Source organism: Lissotriton vulgaris, chromosome 5, assembly GCF_964263255.1.
Source record: "Lissotriton vulgaris chromosome 5, aLisVul1.2, whole genome shotgun sequence".
NCBI classification, from domain to species: domain Eukaryota; kingdom Metazoa; phylum Chordata; class Amphibia; order Caudata; family Salamandridae; genus Lissotriton; species Lissotriton vulgaris.
Window position 1 is genome coordinate 1807562257 of NC_141693.1, and position 18221 is coordinate 1807580477.

The 18221-nt window shown below is 42.9% G+C and overlaps 1 protein-coding gene across 1 annotated transcript in view; it reads left to right on the plus strand.

Annotated features, from left to right (window-relative positions):
* The window catches only part of LOC147717242 (keratin, type I cytoskeletal 47 kDa-like), a 33713-nt gene extending 15854 nt beyond the window's left edge, over positions 1–17859 (plus strand). Inside the window, exons 7-8 of the mRNA XM_086924190.1 lie at positions 14539–14663; positions 16935–17859. Of these exons, the coding sequence (XP_086780316.1) occupies positions 14539–14663; positions 16935–17035 (226 nt within the window). The 3' untranslated portion in view covers positions 17036–17859. The remainder of the gene's footprint in view (positions 1–14538; positions 14664–16934) is intronic.
* The last annotated feature ends 362 nt before the right edge of the window (positions 17860–18221 follow it).

Sequence of the window (18221 nt, forward strand, 5' to 3'; positions counted from 1 at the left end):
TGCCCGGATCTCAGCACCTTCCGACCACCATCGTGATACAAGTCTGGCAACTGCTTATGCTACTACGTGCCACCATGCTTTTCTGCCTGACATGTGTTTCTCAATAATACGGGACTTCCACAAACTACTTTTTGTGAGTTGCTGCACCTCTCCTCTCGATTGTTTGACCAGGTGAACATGTCCCAACAAGCCCTCACAGTCTATCCTAAACTATACAGTAACGGTCTCTGAACATTTTGTGAAATCTTTTTACTGGGCGTGGTCCTCTGTCAGAAAAGGCCAGGGCATTGCAAAAATAAGTTAATCCGGGACTTTTATAATATTCTAGGAATTACACATGACATAACAAATGGAGTCATCAAAGACTTATTTGGCGTTTTGTAGAGTGCTAAATATCATCGTCTGTTGAGGCCAGACCCATCTGTCTTCTCACAGGATAAGAAGTCAGTTCACTCTCCTCTTCCTCCTCGACATCTGTCACCAGAAGCATGGTGACCTAGGACCTCTCAAAGTGCGGTTTGAGGCGATTGACATGCACCACACATGGGTCCCTAGGGTTCCTGAGATCCACAGATAGGCGGTCTCCCCATTTTTCTCATTCGCATCATATGGGCCAGTCCAGCAGTCCTGGAGAGCTCTGGGCTTCACCAGCTCCATGCCAACACTTTCTGACCAATCTGCCAATCCACAGTGGTAGAATCCTTGTCATACCACCACCTCTTGATGTCCTGGCTGGCTTCTAGGTAACTGGAGGCTTGATTTAATAACTTAGCCATTTGGCTCCTGAAGGTCAGCTTGGAGCACTCGATCTTTTCGAAGCAAAGTCTTTGATGGCCTTGAGACTTCAAGAACAGGGGAGAAGCCAGCAAGCCCTTGAAGAACGCTCTAGGTCAGCACAGCACAAAGGTAGCAGGCAACACTCCAGCTCAACAAGGCAGGTAGCAAAGTGGCAGTCCCTCCTGCAGCTCAACAAGCCAACCTACCAGAGTAATTAGCAGAATGGCAGTCCTGCCAGCACAGCAGCTCTTCTGGCAATGTGCAGCTAGAGAGCCACCAGTGTCTGGTTACAGGTCCAAAAAGTGTCTGACTTGAAGTGGTCACAGACCCAGTACTTATACCCAAAAGTGCCTTTGATGAAAGGGGTGACTTTAAAGAAGCCCTCTGAAGTGCACAATGATACCTTTCACCCCTGAGACCAGTAAAACTAAAGTAGAATTCCTTGACATCTGGATCTATCAATATAACAACTTGATCCAGGTTAAGCATGGGCATAAAATGCGTTCCGTTCGCGGAAATTGCGGATTTTCTGCATTTTCGCGGTCCGCGAAATTGCAGAAAAATCCGCGAAATCAAGTGCGGGACGGATTTTCAAAAACTGAAGTACAAGGAGCCAATAAAGGTCCAGTGTCCGTGCTCCTAAACCAAATTTGTTCGCAAAAAGATGACAAAGTTCCTATACCAGTGTGAAAAAGTCACCCACGTATCAGGGTGCAAGCAGTCACCCATACATTAAAAACAGGGAAGAATGGGGAAAAGTAGTCCTAGGCAAAAAGTACCCTAATGAGAGAGGGAAAGACATTCTACATCCTCTGCTGCCCTCACACACCCCGGAGGATGTCATGCTTTATCATCGGGCATTTTGCTCCTCGTAGGGCCGGCGCTGCAATTCCCTATGGGTCCCCCGAAGGGACACTTTGTCGGAGATCTTTTATAGGATTAGCCAGATGTTGCATGTGGGTGTGTGGGGAAGGGTAAGGGAGGGTAAATCAATTACGTGCAAACATGATAGTGTAGTAAAATCAAGGGTATGGAAGCAGCGACAAGATTGTCTAGGTAACCCTTGGCAGTTAAAAGTACTGCTTAAAAAATTACTGACCCCACACGGCCCACTATGCCTGGGTGTCACTAGTCGAGGTCAACACGTTTCGCGCCTCTATCGCCCGTAGGTCATTGGCGCTTCTTCAGGACCACGTGAACAAAATACATAAAAGTTAAAATGAGAACCCTCTTATCTCAGCCAGGGCGGGTCAGAGGACCTGTATCCCCACTATGTGGTTATAGCTGCTACATAGAAGCTCCTCCTGGATGATACCTAGAAAAAGAGAAAGCAAAGTAAGCCGCATGTGAGCGTCATTAACAACTTGATGCATCACAAAGTGCCACTTATGTGTACACAGCGCTTCAAATAGAAAGATTACGCGGGCACACAAGACTAGTCCACAGTAAGTCGGGGGCTGCTAATTCAAGGAACCCTTTGGCTCAAATAACGCATATAATGGTGTTAGAAGGCAACTAAACTTGGCTGTATGGGATTGATCAAACGTATAACAACTATGGGGCAGAAATCTGCCAATGTTGAAAATTGGTAGAGTACCAAACCGTGAGGCGGGTAGTTTACATCAAATTGCTTATCAAATACTAATTTGAGCTCTCCTCCAGTGGTCGAGGGAATGGACGCCCGCGAAAAGTCGGGCTGTGGAAATAATATACACAGACCAGGTACATAAACACAAGGGAAAAAGCACCGGTGGATTAAGGTGGAATTAATTGAAATGGCACTTACTAAGTAATGCGGGTGTAGCCTCTAGTACACCTACCCCTGTCCAAACGCTCGCCGAGAATGAATTAAAGGCGGCGAAATGCAGAGTTCAAATAAATGGAATTGGGCGGGGGGAGAGAGGCGGTAACTCTTGACAGTGAAGCCTCACAAGGAGGTATTATATTGCGCATGTGCGACACAGCGAAGCTTCGGCGCATGCGTATTAGCCTTGCACACTGCTCCGTCGCTTCTGCGCACGGGCTTAATAGTCAAGGAAAAAACCAATGCCGGTAATGATTTAAGAGTTTACAACAATCTGCAAAATTAATCCGGTTATAGTTACTCCTCACTAGCTAAGGCCTTCCCGTATGAAACAGGTCCTAGTATCATGATTGGACCACACCTCGAAAATTAACCTCAATCTGTGTAGATATTTCCCGTATGTAACAGGTCCTGATATCATGACTGGACCACACCTCGAAAAATAACTTAAATCTATGTGGATGTTTCCAGATTCACAACCATCAACACATAGTCGATGATTAGGCCATAAAATGGGGGCTAAGAGGATACAGCCAAATTGCCTAACACAAAGACTAGGAATGAGTAATAACAAGGTGCAATGGTGCATTACATCTGGTTCTCCAGTTATTTCCCATTCTTAATTGGACCCTCAGGCTTAAACTCAGAATAGGACAGCTTTTCTGCTTTCCTAGAGTTACTGTTCTGGCCAGTAGTGGTAATCGAATAGGAGTTCCAGCCTCATCACTGAGCTACTGATATGGAGGGATAAGGAAAGATATAGTCTTTAATAGTGTTACATTCAAATTGTTTCTCACTGGCCTAGGCAGAGGTGGCCGCTCCACTAAGGCGGAGGAGCGTCGCCTGCTCCTCTCAAAGCAGGAGAAAGGAAAAATAAAATGATAAAAACGCCATTATTATCATTTTTTTTTTCACTCCAGGGCTATGTTAGGGCACAGCTGGAGTCACAGGGGTAAGAGTGGTGGCACACTCTAAGAGAGCATGACTGTTCAGCTGTCCGTCTTGAGTCGGCCATACAGTCATGCGCACTTTGCATGTTCCCTACCAGGCTCCATTACACAACCTAGGTGTACACCAACATTGGTGACCACCGAAGGCCTCATTATTAGAGTGCCCTCAAAAAAAGTGTGAATATTGGGACCATAGATAAACATTGGGACTGATATATTATTGTTTATTCATTAGTTTTATAGGGTGCGCCATTATCCGAGGTTGTCCAGACGCTAGCATACTAATACACTCTATTAATCAACTCACATACTCAGTGACTCCAGGCAAAGCCTATGTAAACAAATGGGTCAATAGATCCCTGTAAAACTTTAGGAAATTTGGCTCTAGGTATAACCTCAGGCTCCAGTCTGTTCAATGCCTGAGCAGTAACCACAAAAACAGTCCACCCTCCCAAATCTGCTCTCCAGTATTTAGGTACTGTGATCAGACAGGCAGATGTCGAGCGTAGCAGTCTGGGAGGAATATATTTTTTAAACATATCAGATAGATACGAAGATTGTGCTATGGGTAATGCCCAATTACAGGGCTGCATACATTTCTGAGCTGGAACCAGGGAGAACTCATGCTGTAACAGGGATGAAGATGTCAATTTTGCATGTGTTCAAATCTATTTCCAAGCACCTTTGGTTTTACTAGGTGTTTCTGTAAAACCTTTAATGGGGCGGTTGGTATCCCTCCAAGAATACTGCTCCGCCCAACTTGTAACAGAGCGCTTAACATTTTATGGAATCTTACCAGTGGCGGTTTCTCTTTGAGGGCGTCGGGGCTCCGCCCCCTTTATTTTAGCTGGCACTGGTCTGCCAATATAAAAGCAAAGTCTTGTGCTTTACCTTTTGTTTTCACACAGCCTAAACATGAAAAATACTCATTAGGTTTTTCTTTTCAGGACGGACGGGGGCTGCTAAACACTGCCTGCTACTTACGATGCGATGTTACTGCAGTCTGCAGTGAGGCTAACGCTGAGTGACAAGGTCTGCAGCTTTTGCCCGGCTGACGATCTCACAGCCCTGGGGCCTGTGATGTTATCAGCTCGGCAAAAGCATTGAATTTCAGACCAGTCTCCACCCCCTGATGCCGAAGCTCTGTAGCGCTGGGGCTTCATGTCAATCAGGGCGTGGGGAATTTGTCACCCCGCCCTTTCCCAACTCGAAAGGGTGGAGTAGAGGCTGCAAACAGTCTGGAAGCCGAGAAATCGAGTCTGCGCAGACTCGAGATGGCTGCCTGCTTCCCTCTTTTAAACTCCAGAGCGTCACATGTGGGTTCATTTCAGAGCAGCCTGAAACCAACTCGTGGTCGGACCCAGGCCTTGTCTCTAGAGCTGTAATGAACAGGCAAGTTTTTTTGTTTCAGGAGTTCCGAGTTCGTATGATCATTCTTTTTTTTTTTAAGTTTCTTTCATTGTGGTAGCATGGGGCACTGGCTTTGGCTGTACGATGGTTGCATGGATTTTATCAGCGTACAAAAGGTAATCTCACTGTTGTCTTTATGTGAAACTCTCACATAAAGACAAATGGGAGTTCAAATCAGTAAAGGAGACCTCTGCTCTCTGCAGGAACTGTGTTCAGCTGACTTGAGAGTCCCTTCAAATGAGTGTTTTAAAAGGGCACTGCACTGCAGGCAGCAGGGAACGGTGTTGACGTAAAAGTTCCTCCATAAAAATGCCAACAAAAGTACGTTGCATTAGATCACATTTCAAATGCTGATTGCCAGGAGTGCAGCAGACTGCAGACTGTAGACTTTTGATTAAAAAAAAGAGAACACATTTATAACAGAATCAATCAGCTTGACTTTTACCACAATCTCACTTTTAGCATTCCATAATCCTGGACTTTCCACATAGCGAAACGGCATCAAAAATTCAATAAAGTTCTTCCACCCAGTTAAATTACTTTCATTAGAGAGGAAAGTCGAAGTAATCACGTTAGAGGAAAGACATAGCCACGCCTGGTGGCTTAGTGGACTAATGCGTCCACTGTAGGGGCTCTGCTTTTGACCACAGGTTCATATCCCGATGGGTCCACCTCCTTCTGAGGTCGATAAAATGAGTAGCAAGGAGTTGGATAACAATAAGCATCTGATATTCAGCACCAAAATACCCTTCTGGGTAAACGTGTGCTTTACAAATACACGAAATGTCTGATGAGCCTCACAAGTGTAGTCTGTGTAACAAAACAGAAAGTGAAGCAATGCATCAACCAATGACGACCTCCGTGTGACTAAATGACTTCAGAGGTTGTGTAGCATGGAATTATAAATTGACTCTAGCTGCTCTCTCTGCAGGGACAGCTTGGATATTGGCCCTTTCTACAAAAACACCCCTCCTCCCTGGAGTTTGAGAAGCAAAGTGTGATAGTATGGATCAGACACTGGCCTAGTCTTTCAGTCAGAACACGTTTATTTTGGTATTGAGCTGGTAAACGTAAACATAAGGATGGGCCCGGCAGGTACAGACCACATAGTATATCTGCACCAAACTCATGGAATGTTGGTAGGCCTTAATGCCCGTGAAACATTGACCTTCAGTCCACCGCCTTCTTCCTTCCGAGCTGTGGGTACACAGGCTTGAGTAGGCAGGCCTGTATCAATGGCAACAATGTCCTACATGCCAGGGTGGAAAAGATTTTAGGGTTTGCATTTTGTGCATTGACTATAATGATTTCTATGAAATGTATATGGATTTGCATACGTAGAGAGATATTAACAAAATCGCAAATTAAATGAACTTTCTATGATGCAAAAAAGAGTTTTTATTAATGTGCTTGAATTAAGCCACATTTCTGTGCAAAATGCCATTGTTGTGATGGTTGTGAGTAAAATGGCATGTGCCCCATCTGAGATTGCAATGACTGGGATTGTCGAGTACCAGCAAAGATACTGCAGGTGTTGTTCAAGTTCAAACTGATTCTCCTGTTAAGGCAGTTGTGGTTGAAGAGCCCCCAAAAGAGAGAGCTATTGATGTGGGGTTATCAAATGCTGACATTTCAGACCAGCCCTTCGGGCACAGCTTGATTGCCCAGCAGGCCAGTCGACCCTTTTAGTTAGTGTGAGTCACCAGTTCTGGGGGAAAAGAGATCAGATGAAGTACAGGCACGGAACAACAGGGGTCCTAGTAATCCAGGGCCGAGAGGAAGAGCTGCAGATAAAGTGGAACCAAGCCCAAGAGAAACAAGTCCATCTGAGTTGAAATGTACTTGGGTTTATTTTTATTAATTACAGAGTGGACACTACAGGCATCAATCTCAAGGCGCACGCGTTTGCTTTTTAAATGGATGTATGTTTTTCATTATTATTATGAAATGTAAGAATCGAGTATCACTTCTTGCTTTTTTGTATTTTATTGTCTAGAACCTCTGATAGTCTGCAACTGGTATGGGTCACTTATGTGCCCAATCGTAGTGAAATCGTTTTGGGGCAAATGCATACAGTATTTTCTCAGTAGATAACAGGTTCCAGTGCTACCTACCTTGCCCATGCATGGCAGGACACTTAGTGTGAACTATCAGCAGAGGCCTAGAGTTAAAAGGCTAGAGCCAAATGGCTGGCTCATTGGAGGTACTCTTAGAACCTCAATCTCAAAATGAGCCGAGCCTTCTCAAGATTTTTGCTTTCCTGCCCGCCCTCTTACCTCATTGTTCAAGCCTACCCACTCCGAAGGGAAAATGTATTAAGAAGAATGCTTTCTCAGTGCAGGCACTGTCATGTAAGATTAATGGTTGAATTGTGCAGTGTTAATTCAGGAAACCTGTGATCAATGTCAGCTACCTCACCTCAGTTGAACAAACTGTGTGATGCTAGGTAATTATTTTATTTTACTCTGACAATTTTTCTTTCATCAGCACATTTAACAGCACCTTGAGCTACATCCGTTCTGGATATGCTCTGTATATAATCCTTGCTTGCAAGTGAGCTACATATAGGAGGCAATGGCCTTCTGAATTGCCAGTTGGTTCTATACTGACATCATCGTTAGGGCAAGGCAGGAGGTAGCATTCATGTTTCTAAGCTCATCTTAAGCAATTACCACAACTAGCAAATGACTCTCAGTTCATCTGTATAAAAAAAACTAACGTACCAGATTGAAACACTCCCACCTAACAAAGAAAACTTTTTTGAAATGTGAAACTTTTTATTCTGTGCTTACAAGATGATTGTTGCATGATTTACTTAACAAATGTTTTGCTGGCTTTGCTTGTGCTTGGTCTCTTTGAGCCCAGACTGACCCCTGGCTCGGCTCTAGGTTGGCTCTTGCTGTTAATTTGTTGGTTCACCCCCCTCTATTTACCATAAATAAAAATTAAAAAAATTATATAGGTAACATATGGAAAACAAAAAACTGTAGGCATGTATTTGTAAAATACCCCAAAGGCCTCACCAAGACCCACCTCAAATCTCGAGCACCCCACGACTCCACCACTTTGGAGTGTCCGATTTCGATCTTGCAGTTCAGTAAACGAGGGTGGATTCAGGGAATTTCTCATCTTTCGGGTAAGCCAGAGGTTGTGTAACTGCAAGCAACCAAGGTTCTGTTGTTTTGGAGGATAAAAGTTATGTGTACGTAGAAAAGGAGGGGCCAAGGAGAAGGAAGATGGCAGCTGGTGTACCGCTTGCGTCTCTTGTGGAGTTCCTGGGACCTATGTGCCTTCTGCTGGTATTCACTTCTGATGCAGACGCCATGGAGTCCAGCTCTGGACTTCCGCCAGATTTGCACCTTCCTTTATCAATCCAGTCACACCCAGGCACTTATCCACACCTATTTAGCCATCCATGTACGATCCCACTCTAAGGCATCCATTGACGCATCGTTACAGACACTGGTGCATTAATACATTCACCAGTGTGTGTCTGTGAACCGTCTGTGTCCCTATTGTGTTGTGATAACAAAAGAAGATATGTCCGGTCTAGGGAATGTGTGTGCTGCACTAAAATCTAAAGGCAAGGTGAGATCATGTAGCAACCAGATGAATTGACACAGGGCTGAGAAACTCCAATCAAGCCACCCTTATGGGGGAATATCATCATGTGGGATACAGATAGTGAATACAAACCTCGCCCAACCCATCAATCGATGGTGCAGAGATGGATTTCTGAGGTGGAACTCTAGCCACAGTGTTTTTCAGATGGTGCTGATGATGCGCAATGCTGTGAAATACGCGTGTGAAAGATATTAAAATTGACTACTGGGGCAAAATATGAGTTTAATAGAGATTATCCCAGTGTCAAAAATAAAATTACGCCCAATAGTCTGAAAGTATAACTATGTTTTGACGCTGTGCAGTGAGGTCAACATGTTTCAGCCAAGCGGAACAACTGTCCGGCTTTCTTCAGGACCTAGGATGGATAGCTACTGCAAAAAAGTGCAAGTAAGACTAAATATGAAAACTGTTAGTGTGCAACGAATATTCAATTACTCTTACCAGGAACTTGGGTCCCCAATGTAAGCTGGTGGGATTGATTTAGTTGTCCTTTCCTAAAGGAGAAAAAGGAGAACAGTGCACAGAGTACATAGTAAGGTTGTATACATATATCCCAAAATGACATAAAGAAATAGTGGAGACAACACACAAAAATCGAAGAGAGACGTCCCTTCGTTGAACAGAAGACTATAGTCCTTCTATTTAGCAAAGCCTGTTGACAATAACTTAATTTGATGTATTACTCACCCAGCATTATGTGGGAGATCACCTCACCTCACCCGGCAACCGCTCGGGAAAATGAGGCCCCACTCTGTTATGTAAAAATGAATGGAAATAAGGGCACAGTCAATGTCATATTTGTTGTGTCCAGCTAGTTTGCTATATCATTTTTACTCTAAAAAGGAACCCAGTTGTTGGTTTACGAAACTCCCTCTATGAACAAGAACGACTGAGACTTAGCAGTATTTGGTATGAGATGGTCTATTCCTTGAATAGTGTAAGGATTCACTTTACGGCGAAGGCATAAGTGAAAACATAGTCAGGATAGGTTAGAGATGATAAAAAATCCCCACGACTTCATCTTACCAAAATAAAAGGAGGATTATGCAAGGCGTAGCTGGTTTAAGGAATCCTCTTAGTGTAGATCAATTCCCTCAAGAAGAGACCAGGACCTACCTAACCGTCGGTACCCCTCTCTGGCATCCGAGAGGAAGTGGAGGTACCGAAATGGGCGTCATCGCACTCTTTATAGCACGCTTAATTGGAAAATTAGCCCCAATCAGTTAGTCAATTGTAGAATAGTTCACGCTGTAGTTGCGCGAAGAGCGAGCCACTATTCTCCTCGGGCATGCACTGTAATTGAAGCCAAAAGCGCATTCGGCTGGTGTGGTAGGTGTGCACTCATCTCGCGTCGGTGCATTGTAGCGGAGTATGTTAGCGCATGCGCAGAGCTTCAATAAATGAGAGACTCGGCTCGCGCAAAAGCGCCTGAGCGTTGAAATCATTGCTGCACGTCATTAGTAAAGCGTATAGTACAGCTTATTTTAAATACCCGTGCCTTATATTTGTTAGTCACTAAAAAGTATTTACAAACTCTGTTGAAAGAAAAACCTTTATTTTGTATTCCTAAAGCCGGGGAACTCCAAAGGCACAGCAAATCTTATTATGTTATTTTAACATAACCAGTAGATTATCCAAATGTGTGATGCTTGGTACTGGTTTACATCGCAGGAGAGTAATAAACAATGTACATCCACTTGACAGTTCTGACATGGATCCTTATTGGATAGTAAAAATAGTCTTCAGTATTTTCGGAAGAAACACATTAGAAAAAAAGTACAGACAGATCTAAAGGCTGGTGGACACTGCTTATTTCTAGAAGTAATGGTTTTACAGGTAGTTAATCATACATTCAAAGGGCCAAAGGGAACATACATCGAAGGCCTATTGATGTGGGACTGTAAAAGATCTGTTGTTTATGCATCACTTATGCCCTGCATGATTGAATACATGAGGATTTAGAAAGGGGATGCCGAAGTTCAACAGGAAAATCTAGTTGCATGACCCTACATGTGGAGAAGTGTGGCTCAATGCTTAGAGCGGCAGACCTTGATGCAGAACGCTGGCCAGGGACCAGGGTTCGATTCCCGCCTCGGCTTAAATTCCTCTGACCGGATATTCTCGCCTCAGTGCCGATTCTAAGCATGGGTCTCACGCTGCAACTCTGGGCAATAGCTTGCTTAGTCTCCACAAAGGCCCCCTGATACACAAGGGATGCCTGGTTTCACCATGGGATGCCCAGGAGTGGACACCCCACAAGGAAAAGCCAGGAGGGGTTCCCTTGTGGTAGGAGTACAAGCGCCGGGATGCCTCCGGGTCACTGTTCGCGCTATACAAATACGCCACATTTACATTTACATTTACATTGTTTATGACATGGTGTAAAGACAAACCTAAAACTGGAATGTAATTACAATGATATCCACGGTATGTCATCATTCAGGCCTTTACTGTCACTCATCAACTTAAAAATCTATTTCTGCTCCTTGACAAACAGGAATCTCGACACGTCACTGATGTGTGGTGGAATGAATGGGTGTTCAAGGATCACCCACCTCATATCTTCTGCCGTGTGTTTAAGGGATAGAAAATGATTGGTCAACCTTGTGGATTGTTTATGGCAACGGATCGTGCTCTTATGTTCACTGATTCTCAATTTGATTTTACGGGTGGTATGTCCTATGTATCTAAGTGAACAGAGGCAGGTTATCATGTAGATAACTCTCTCTGAATTACAATTAGTATGTTTTTTCAGAAGCCAAGGTTTTCCCAAACCTAAATCTACTCTGTCAGTTTTGTACGTTTGTGGACAGACACTACAAGAGCCACAAGGGTAGTGGCCCTGGACCGGTGGTAGATTCCAAAGTGTGGTGGTACTATCCATAGTTTGTGCTCTTGGTCTTGTATGGACCAGACTGTCACGAAGACTGGAAGCTCTCTTAAAGGAGAAGAGGGGAAGTGGTACATTGGTTTCCGCCACGTTTAAAATTCCCCAGTGTTTCCGTACTGTTCTTTGGATTCTATTAGAGAGCACACTGAATGTACTCCAAAGGAGGTTTCTCAGGCCGTTTATCCAAAAGAGCCTCCCGGTTGTTATTCGATGCACGTTTCCATGCTCTCTTGACCAAGTGTTTAGGGTATTGTCGTTCCTGTAATTGCAGAGAGAGGGCTTTAGCATGTTTGTCAAACAGTCCTCTGGAGGAACAATTTCTTCTGAGCCGGAGAAACTGTCCAACGGGAAGCTTTTCACGTAATGCTCGTGGATGGTGACTATTGAACACAAGTAGAGAGTTTCTTGCCATTGGTTTGGTATACAGTTCAGATTGTAGTCTATCTCCTTCTGGAAATATTGAAATATCCAGGAAGGGGAGACGCTCACAGCTAAATTCAACAGTGAACCTTAAATATTGGTTCTGTTCATTCAGCCATTTGTGGAATGATTGAATCTCTGAGGGAGAGCCTCGCCAAACCAACAGGATATCATCTATGTATCTCTTCCATAGCAACACCTGATGGAAATAAGGTTTGCTATGGTTGAGAACATGGTCCTGTTCAAATTGATGGACATATAGGTTGGCGAGGCTGGGGGCAAAAATACTCCCCATAGATGTACCGGAGATTTGGAGAAAAAAACTGATCTTCAAATTGGAAGAGGTTTTCCATCATTGCTAATCTAGCACATTCCATAATGAAGTTGAGAGGGGTGAAACTGTCTAGGTCACGCAAGGAGAGAAGGTGTCGAATTGTCTCTAGGGTCTCCTCCTGCGGAATGCAGCTATAAAGAGATTCCATGCCGAAACTGACCAATAGGTCAGTCTCGGCGTTGAAATCTATGTCAGGGAGGAGCCTAAGAACATCTGCTGTATCCTGTAAGTAGGATGGCATCTCTTTAACAAGAGGCCTGAGGAAAAAGTCCACAAATGTAGAAAGTGGTTCCATTGTGTTGTGGCCATACTTTCCTCAATGCAACAGACTTTCGCTCGAAACAAAATTGCATAATGTTATGGGACTTGAAATTTGGCTTATCCTGGTCCCAGCATAGCCATGACAATGCAACCTCTCCCCAAATGTCTCTGTTTCATGGAGCTGGGGAAGCCTTTGTTTTCTCTGCCCTCAAAATGGGGACATGATGGCAAGCATACATATTTTCACACATTCATCTTTTCATCCATGCACGCACACATGCTTTCATCTTTCCAGCTATGCACTCGCTCACAAGCATGTATTTGCACCCTCTCCTTTCAGCCGGCCAAACCCTTAGTAGCCCAATAGTCCCATTCCCTCAATGCAAGGAACAAGGCATTTGCATTTAATCTGCTTTTTTTAGATCTTGCCTACAGACGCCTTTTAGCTGCCTGTGCTTTAAAGGCATTCTGTGAACCATATCAAAAACTCCCAGTGGACTTTGTGCCAGCCCATTGCTAATCATTGGTTGCCTATCTAGTCGCTTGTTTCTTACTTAATGTCTTTTTTTCCTCTTGTGTTTGTTGTAGCTTCTTTACAATCCCTTTGACTGGATGACATCTATCCTTCCACTGCTCACATTCATATAACTACTTTTTATACGTCTCAGCCTACCAAACCCTGTAGCTGTCTGGTTTGCTAAAGAGATTGGAGACATTCAGAAAGTTGACGCAGGAATGCATTCCGCCCGTTGCTTACCATTAGCTGTGTGGTTTGTAACTCACATTTTCTGGTTGCTGGCTTTGTTTTAGGCTGTCTGGTTCGGCCCTTCCATTGCCAAAATCTTGTATACTGTGTTTTTCCACAAACTCGCTTTCTGTAAACAAGCTTTTAAAACTTGTTCTTATCTTGTCACATTTGCTGTGCAATCAAAGACAGAGGTCAAATGTTAGGGTTTGTCTTCCAGGGAGCTTGGTGTTTATTTTTCTGATTTATGTGTGAGTAACCTGTGCGTCCCAGTTTCCCAGGGCTCTCACGAAAAGTGTAAGCATAGTATTTGTGCAGCGCTTTAAGTGGGATGAAAAAACTGGGAGGGGGTCTCTCGAAGGGGCAGCCAATGTAATTATGAGCGTGGCTTAAAACTGTTAAGCAAAAAATCTGTACTTAGCATAGTGTGCTGCCCCACTGGTATTGTGCTTCTTCTGGTATTGCCTCCAGATATATAATACGAGTGACACTAAACCTACAACCAGCCCGGACTATAGGCTCTGTCAATGATTATAAGTTGCATAAGATAAATAAGAACAAACTGCAGCATTTTCATTATTATATACAATGAAAACCAGGTGGTTCACAGATGTGTTACAGGTGGGAAACGCTTAGAGGGCCTGTTTCCGTTGGTTTTATGTGCTTGGCTTGGTGGTCATTTTGCAAGCAGATCAGTTTGAGGATTGGGCACATTTTTGATTTGATTCTAATGTTTTCTTCACACTTGTGCTTCAAAATGCTATATTTGGATCCCCCTTTTTTCAACAATTTGCAGTAAATATGTGGTGTAAAACCCACCATTTTAATCAATTTTTTTCAAAAATTTCTAGCGGGGGGAGAACCCCCCCGCACCCTCCTTTTGCAGTTCGGGCTCGCTCGCTTCGCTCGCTTATTACATTGGGGTACAACTTTCCGCCCCACCACTTTCAAAATCCACCAGCCGCAACTGAATCTTACCCACAAACCTTCTTTAGATTTTTACTGACGTCTCAATCACAGCAAACAATAATGTCTTTAAAGAATGTTTTGAAGCCTGACTCGATGCTCTTACCATTTTGACGAAAAGAAACGTCTGGGTACAAAAGTTTGCTCACAAGGAGATTTGTGAAGCTATCAGCTTCACAAATTTGCAAACTTCATCAACGTCACAAAACTTTACAAGACACTTTTTTACTCAATATTAAAAATAAATAAATCATCATGTTGTGAAAGTTGATAAAGTTTGCAAATTTGAAGATTATTTTATCTGTTGACTAATTACAAAAGAAATTCAATGTGACTAATGCAAATGTACTTCTTTAGCGGAAGCAGCAGCAAATCCTCCTCCTCCTCCCAGATGTCATCCTCTAAGACTTCGTCAGTGTCCTCAAGCCAAAAGGTATACACTGAGGTGAAGTCACAGACATCATCGGTGGACTCCAAGAAAGGTACACACGCTTTTCCCTGTTATTGCTCCTCAGTTGTGGGCTGTGGATGGCACTGCATGCCTTCTTCATGTCTTCTTCAGGTATATGACGCTCTACAGATTCCTAACCCCAAATCCTTTGAAAATATAACTAAGGCTCCTGGATTCATGGCATTCTACTGTTACGTTTATGTCTGAATCTATAGATTAGCTTAGCTTTACTTTTTTTTGTTTGGTGACAAGAGAAGTGTCTATTCGGGTTTTTCCATATAAATTGTACTATTAATGAACATTTACACTTCAATGTTTGTAACAGGCAGAGCACGCATATACAAGAAAATAATACACACAACTGCATAAATTAGCACTTTAACACAAGTGAGTATCAGCAGCTCTTAAATCCCATTAGGAAACTGTGGGGCATATTACCAAGCAATAGCGATAATTATCGCTATTGCTTGGTTAGAGACAAAAAATTACCGCTGAGCTGCGGGGATTTTTATCGCAGATAAACCTTGGTCGCAATGCACGAATATCGCTGAATAGTCCGCGATATTCATGCATTACCGAGCTAATGCTCTTAGCCATGTTATCCACCTCCCATTGGATAACATGGCTAAGAACTGCTCAGGGCAGGAGTTAGCTTTTGGAGATATTCGCGCTTAGGGCGCATATCTCCAAAAGTTGGTAATAGGAGATAGCAATGTTAGCGACTGTTTCCAGTCGCTAACATCTTGGCACGCCCACTTTGCATGTCATTAGTGATAAATATCACTGACATGCAAAGTGGGGCCCAAGATGGTCGCTATCTCCTACTAGCTGTTGCTAACTGGTGTTAGCGACAGCTAGGTAATAGGGAGATAATTTTATCTCCGCTTTCTTGGCTTTTAAAGCCAGCAAAGCGGAGATAAACCCCCTTGATAATATGCCCCTGTATCACTTCTTCTTTTTAAACTTCCAGTGCTATTAATATGCACAGCTTTGGCCTGGCAGAAATAAATGAGAAAGTGGAGAAAAACTAAAAGAAACTAATCTCTGTATTTTTACATTTTTTAAATACAATCAGCAAAACAGGTTATTTTCCATCTGTATGTATGTGTAAAAATCATGATAAACGGGAAAATGAGACCCTATATTTTAATTAAGGTAATCTAAAAAGAACACACCTGGCACTATTTCTTCCAATACATTTCAGAAGTAATATTTGAGCACAGGTGTGAAATAGGAACTCCAAATACAGTGCCTTTGAACAGGGGGGTTAAATTAGATGTTTAACATTAGCCTAACGAAGGGGTAGGGACAGTGTTTAATTTGAGCTGGTGGTTTACGGTGCTCGGCACTGGCACTTAATTGTCAACACCAGCATTTGTGACAGCATGCCAAAGGGTGGCGCTGTTTGTCTAATTTGGATAAGAGTACAATAGCAGTTTTTTATTAATTAATATACATTAAAATTACTAACACCTGCCGCCGAAGCCATTCTTGTAGCTTTGAGGCCTTGAATAGCCTGAATTGTCAAAATTGTAAGAGTCTGATAGTTAGTAATTGGGTTGGTCCTGTCATTGGCAGCTCTGGCAGGGGCAATGGGTGGTTCAAGCTGCATTGGCCACCTGACAAAGGCCCTGGCACTTAAATCTTAAATTTTTACAAATTAAGAACTGGGGAAGCATTTTTAATACAATTCTTTATGCTTGGTTGTAGTGTTATATCATAAGGTCAACGGAAGAATTTTTGTTATTGAAGTGATGAAAATTAATGAAATCAGAGAAAAAAAACTAAAATCATGGTGGCGTCATACTAAGTGGTAGAGTGTTGGCCATGAGGAAGCATTTCAAGATTAGAAGCCCTGTGCATATAGTAAGCAGAGTGTATATCTGCCTCAACCTTGATGGGTGCATGAGGTGCACCAATCTTTGATATTTAGTCAGACTAGAAAAGAAGAGACATGTAAGGAATGAAGGGAAAGGTATAGCACTGGTGGCCTGCTACTAAAGTTGGCACTCTTAAGCGGCAACTCTACTGGCACCCTCAGCTCCTCCCACTTATAGGATTCACTCCAAAACTCCGTCATCCATTCGGCTTGAAACAGATGCTAATTTTTTGATGTAAACAAAGTCACTATGACAAAATTACCTTAGCGGTTAGGTCATAGAATAGCAACTGGAAACTAAACTCAACTACTTTCCATTTCCTCAAAAAACAAAAACATACTCATGTGTACTTCAAATTAATTATGTTTCTTACTTCTGAAACCCAGTTGTAACTTGTTTGTCATTTCTTGTTAAATCTCTAGAACCCACCAAAACCAGAAAGGTGAAGACTATCGTTGAAGAAGTGGTTGACGGCAAAGTGGTGTCTTCGTGTGTCGAGGAAATTGAGGTGAATGTGAAATAGAAAATGAAGAAGGAAGGTACAGAGGAGCACAAATTCCATGGAAACAGACCGAGACAGCATTAACAGAGTAGCCATCGTAGATTAAGCTTAATATGTGCAGACATGTTGAATTCAACAGAGACACAAGATTCTGTCAAATTGACCAATGAGGAAAGAAGAACTTATTAAATAATTGCATTAATATTTGCATTGTGACGCCGAATGTAGTTAAAGGGTGACAACAAAGAAGCCAAGGAAAAACATGGGTAAAAACGTAATATCAATATAAAACACAAGTGTTAGACTAGACCATTTCAAAAAGTTGTTGTTCATTGCTCTTCTTGCTACTCAAGCCTTGTTTAGTTTGATCGAAGCGAGGATGAAGTTCAAACTTCGAGAAATCACTTGGGAAGGAAGCAAAAGAATAGACGCAAATACTCAATGATATATCAAGGATTTTACAAATGTCTCTAATGCAGATACATATTAAAGTTAAACTTTAAACGCCAGTGTAAACTGAAGGCTAGCAATAAAGAGGAATCAGACAAGCGTGTAAAAGGGGAAATTTCAACATTTCCCAAAATGTTATAAGCTTTTCTACGCTCTTGCTCCTTTTGCAAAACAAGAGTGCAGTTGAAGTGTGTTTCTTCCTGAGGGCAGAGTTCAATGTGTTTATTCTCTTTGAGTCTCCATAATTTACTTGTTCCCAATACGACACTTATAACCCCTAGGAAGGATATCATTTGAACTGGCTCAATGGAAAAGGACACCACTCAGCCCTCCTGATTCAATGTAAAAGCTCCTCTGAATGTTTCTTCAACATCAATAAAGTTTCTTAAGCAAGCAATATTTGTCACTGTTTTTTGTTTGATGGGAACCATCATGTCTTGTGAATAGATCCGTGTATGCTTTACTTCAACATTTTGCACAGTAGCAGCATGGATCGGGGCACTGAATGGCCAGTGGCATTCCACATCTTTTCGCTGGTACCTGTTGCCCCAGGCCGGGGCAGCTGGAACCAAGGGTACACCATGAGCTGGCTCTACAGTGGCCTTTCTGTACTGAGTTTGTGTCCCAGTGCCAGTTTATCTGATACAAAAAGATTGTCAGCTCAGGAAATGGACCAGGGGCTCAATGGTCATGGAGTTTACCAGCTATCGTAAATGTGGGTGGTGGGTGCTCTAATATTGCTACCCCTTCCCTGGTG